The sequence below is a fragment of the Notothenia coriiceps genome, unplaced genomic scaffold (genome assembly GCF_000735185.1).
Source record: "Notothenia coriiceps isolate Sejong01 unplaced genomic scaffold, NC01 NC01_scaffold00016403, whole genome shotgun sequence".
Lineage (NCBI taxonomy): Eukaryota > Metazoa > Chordata > Actinopteri > Perciformes > Nototheniidae > Notothenia > Notothenia coriiceps.
In genome coordinates this window covers 2,520-4,831 of record NW_011349104.1, presented here as the reverse complement: position 1 = coordinate 4,831, position 2,312 = coordinate 2,520, and the positions used below count along the sequence as shown (strand labels likewise).

General features: G+C 40.9%; 1 protein-coding gene across 1 annotated transcript in view; it reads right to left on the bottom strand.

Moving 5' to 3' along the window:
* The window catches only part of LOC104949528 (lipoma HMGIC fusion partner-like 4 protein), a gene marked incomplete at its 5' end in the record, with an annotated part of 9,681 nt that extends 8,667 nt beyond the window's left edge, over positions 1-1,014 (bottom strand). Inside the window, one exon of the mRNA XM_010775893.1 lies at positions 768-1,014. Coding sequence (XP_010774195.1) covers positions 768-1,014 — 247 coding nt within the window. The remainder of the gene's footprint in view (positions 1-767) is intronic.
* Between the last annotated feature and the right edge of the window lie 1,298 nt (positions 1,015-2,312).

Here is a 2,312-nt window from a genome sequence, read left to right as displayed (position 1 = left end):
TGAGCTTGATGGCTGCGGTGATATGAATTCCTTTGCATAATTCTGCGAAACAACCGCTGCTCTTATCGATGCTTCCATCCGTCCGTTTTTTAAAACAAAATGTCCCATCCACGGGGCCAACCAAAGCGGTCTCATCAGCTTCTTCGTTCACGTTTGACTATTGTTCACTGTGGTTTGTTGTTGTTTGAAGTCATCAACGTTAGTTGGTGCTCCAGTATAATCGGTACCCCTGAAACTCATCCAGTGAGAAACGTTCCGCGGTGCAAAAATAAGTGCGATTAAAATGCGTTAATTTTTTTAACGCGTTAATTTTTGTGTAATTAATTAATCTTAATTAATGCGTTAAAGTCCCGGCCCTAGTTATTTTTGTACCAAATGTTGTTACTGATCAATTTAAAGGTTGGTTTATTGAGCCTTCAAGATTTTTCTTTTGAAGTGCCAAAGTCCTTAACTGTCAATGGAACTTAACGAAAAATGCAAAGTTATGTAAATGTTCAAAAGTGCGGAGAAAGTTCAGTCGCGTCTGATGCTGCTATGCTAACCATATAATTGACATCTAGAATCTCTGTCTATAGTTTTATTCTTTTGCATTAAATAACGTAATCTCAAAACCCTTGAAATTGCCTTCTTTTTTACATAATGGACCTCTGTGTTGCTATGTTTTTCTAGCAAGTATCGCAAAAAGTTCTAACCTGCAATACAAGAACAATGCTGCCCACATTTTCACGTCACGTAATTTGTAAGATTGCAGATTTTTCGCCACTAACCTTTGTTGTCTATCTGCAAATCATCAAGATAGAAATCTGTCTGCCGGTTGCCAAGGACAAAGGCCAAGAAGGAGAGGATGAGGGCGTCCAGGATGCCCATGATGGCCAGCATATAGGCCCAGCGTACCGAGCAATCGCCCAGTGAGTATTTCCCGGCATGCTCCCCGCACATGTCCCGGATCACCTCGGCGTCCCATCCGTCGGGGAAGATCATGCAACCCAGCACCAGGCACACTCCTGCAGCAGGTCACAGAGAGGAGAGAATCAGGGTTATAGTGTTGGATATTTAGAGTAGAAGAGATTTTTAAAGTTTCAAACACCAGAGAAGATAGGAAGTTCAGTTGGTTAAAGGGAATAGGTGGATTTGGTGGCTGGATTTTCATAAACCAGCAGGTTTAAAATGTTGCTTTCCTTAAGTATTCTGAGGCCATTACATTCCAGAGGGACACTTCAACATGCCTGTTCTGTAAGCTGATACATTTGGGCAGTGTGCTTTATTCAAGGAGCAGACTTCAGTCAAGTTTTCTCTCATGTCTTTTGACACTAAAGGGTCAGGACAGAACAGAATGAAAGGAAACAGCTCTCTGTCAGGTGTATATGGGGGTAAACAGTGAGACATAGAGAGATGGAATACATGTAAGTACTGTATAAATTCTCCCCCTGTAGACATCTAGTATGCGTCAGAATTTTAAAACAACATACAAACAAACAAAAGTGAGTGTGCAAATAGCCACGGACACATGCAGTACAAAGCCTCTCTAGGGAAATGCTTACATGCCATTTCGACACTACAACAAAAATGGTAATCTATACTTTACACCTCTGCTCATTCATCAAAGTGAGCATCACTGTGGAGCTGATGGGGCCATTTGTACTTGCTCAACCAGCATTGTTTAAACAGCATTCAGCCTGTGCCTGAAGGGCTGTAAGTAAAGCACTGGGCTCCATTGGGAGATGGGGAACACACATGGCAGACGTCACACTGAATCTCCATTCCAGACTAGACATGTCTTTTCCACGGGCAACATCACTTGTGATACACATAAAAAGGTCAGACAGATTTGGCTGAATTGGTGATTATCCTAGTTTTTTTTTTCATGATCTTCAATTGTGAATGTTTAAGTGGCCATATGTGTCTGTTTATGTTGGGCAGCATTCAGACACAGTTGTTCCTTTGTGGATCGAGGCGTACAGTAACACAGAGAGATCACTGGCTAGAATGTACTCAGAGGATTCTGCTAATCTCCATGCGAAACATATGAAGCTGAATCTTTCTGGTGGCACCCAAGCCTAAAATCTTAACAACAAGTTTGGACACACAACCGATACATTCTGTTTTAGATGAAAAAAAAAATTTCCCAAACGTAATGCAAAATTGCAAAGAAATAGCTGATATCAAAAACAATGGATCGTACCTCATAGGGGAAGGCCCAATTTTTGACATGCGATTCCAAATTACTCACATATAGTTACTCCAATATTCATCTATTTTTGTACTCATATGGGATTTGACCTCGCAAACATTTTTTTTTTACTAATTTGCCC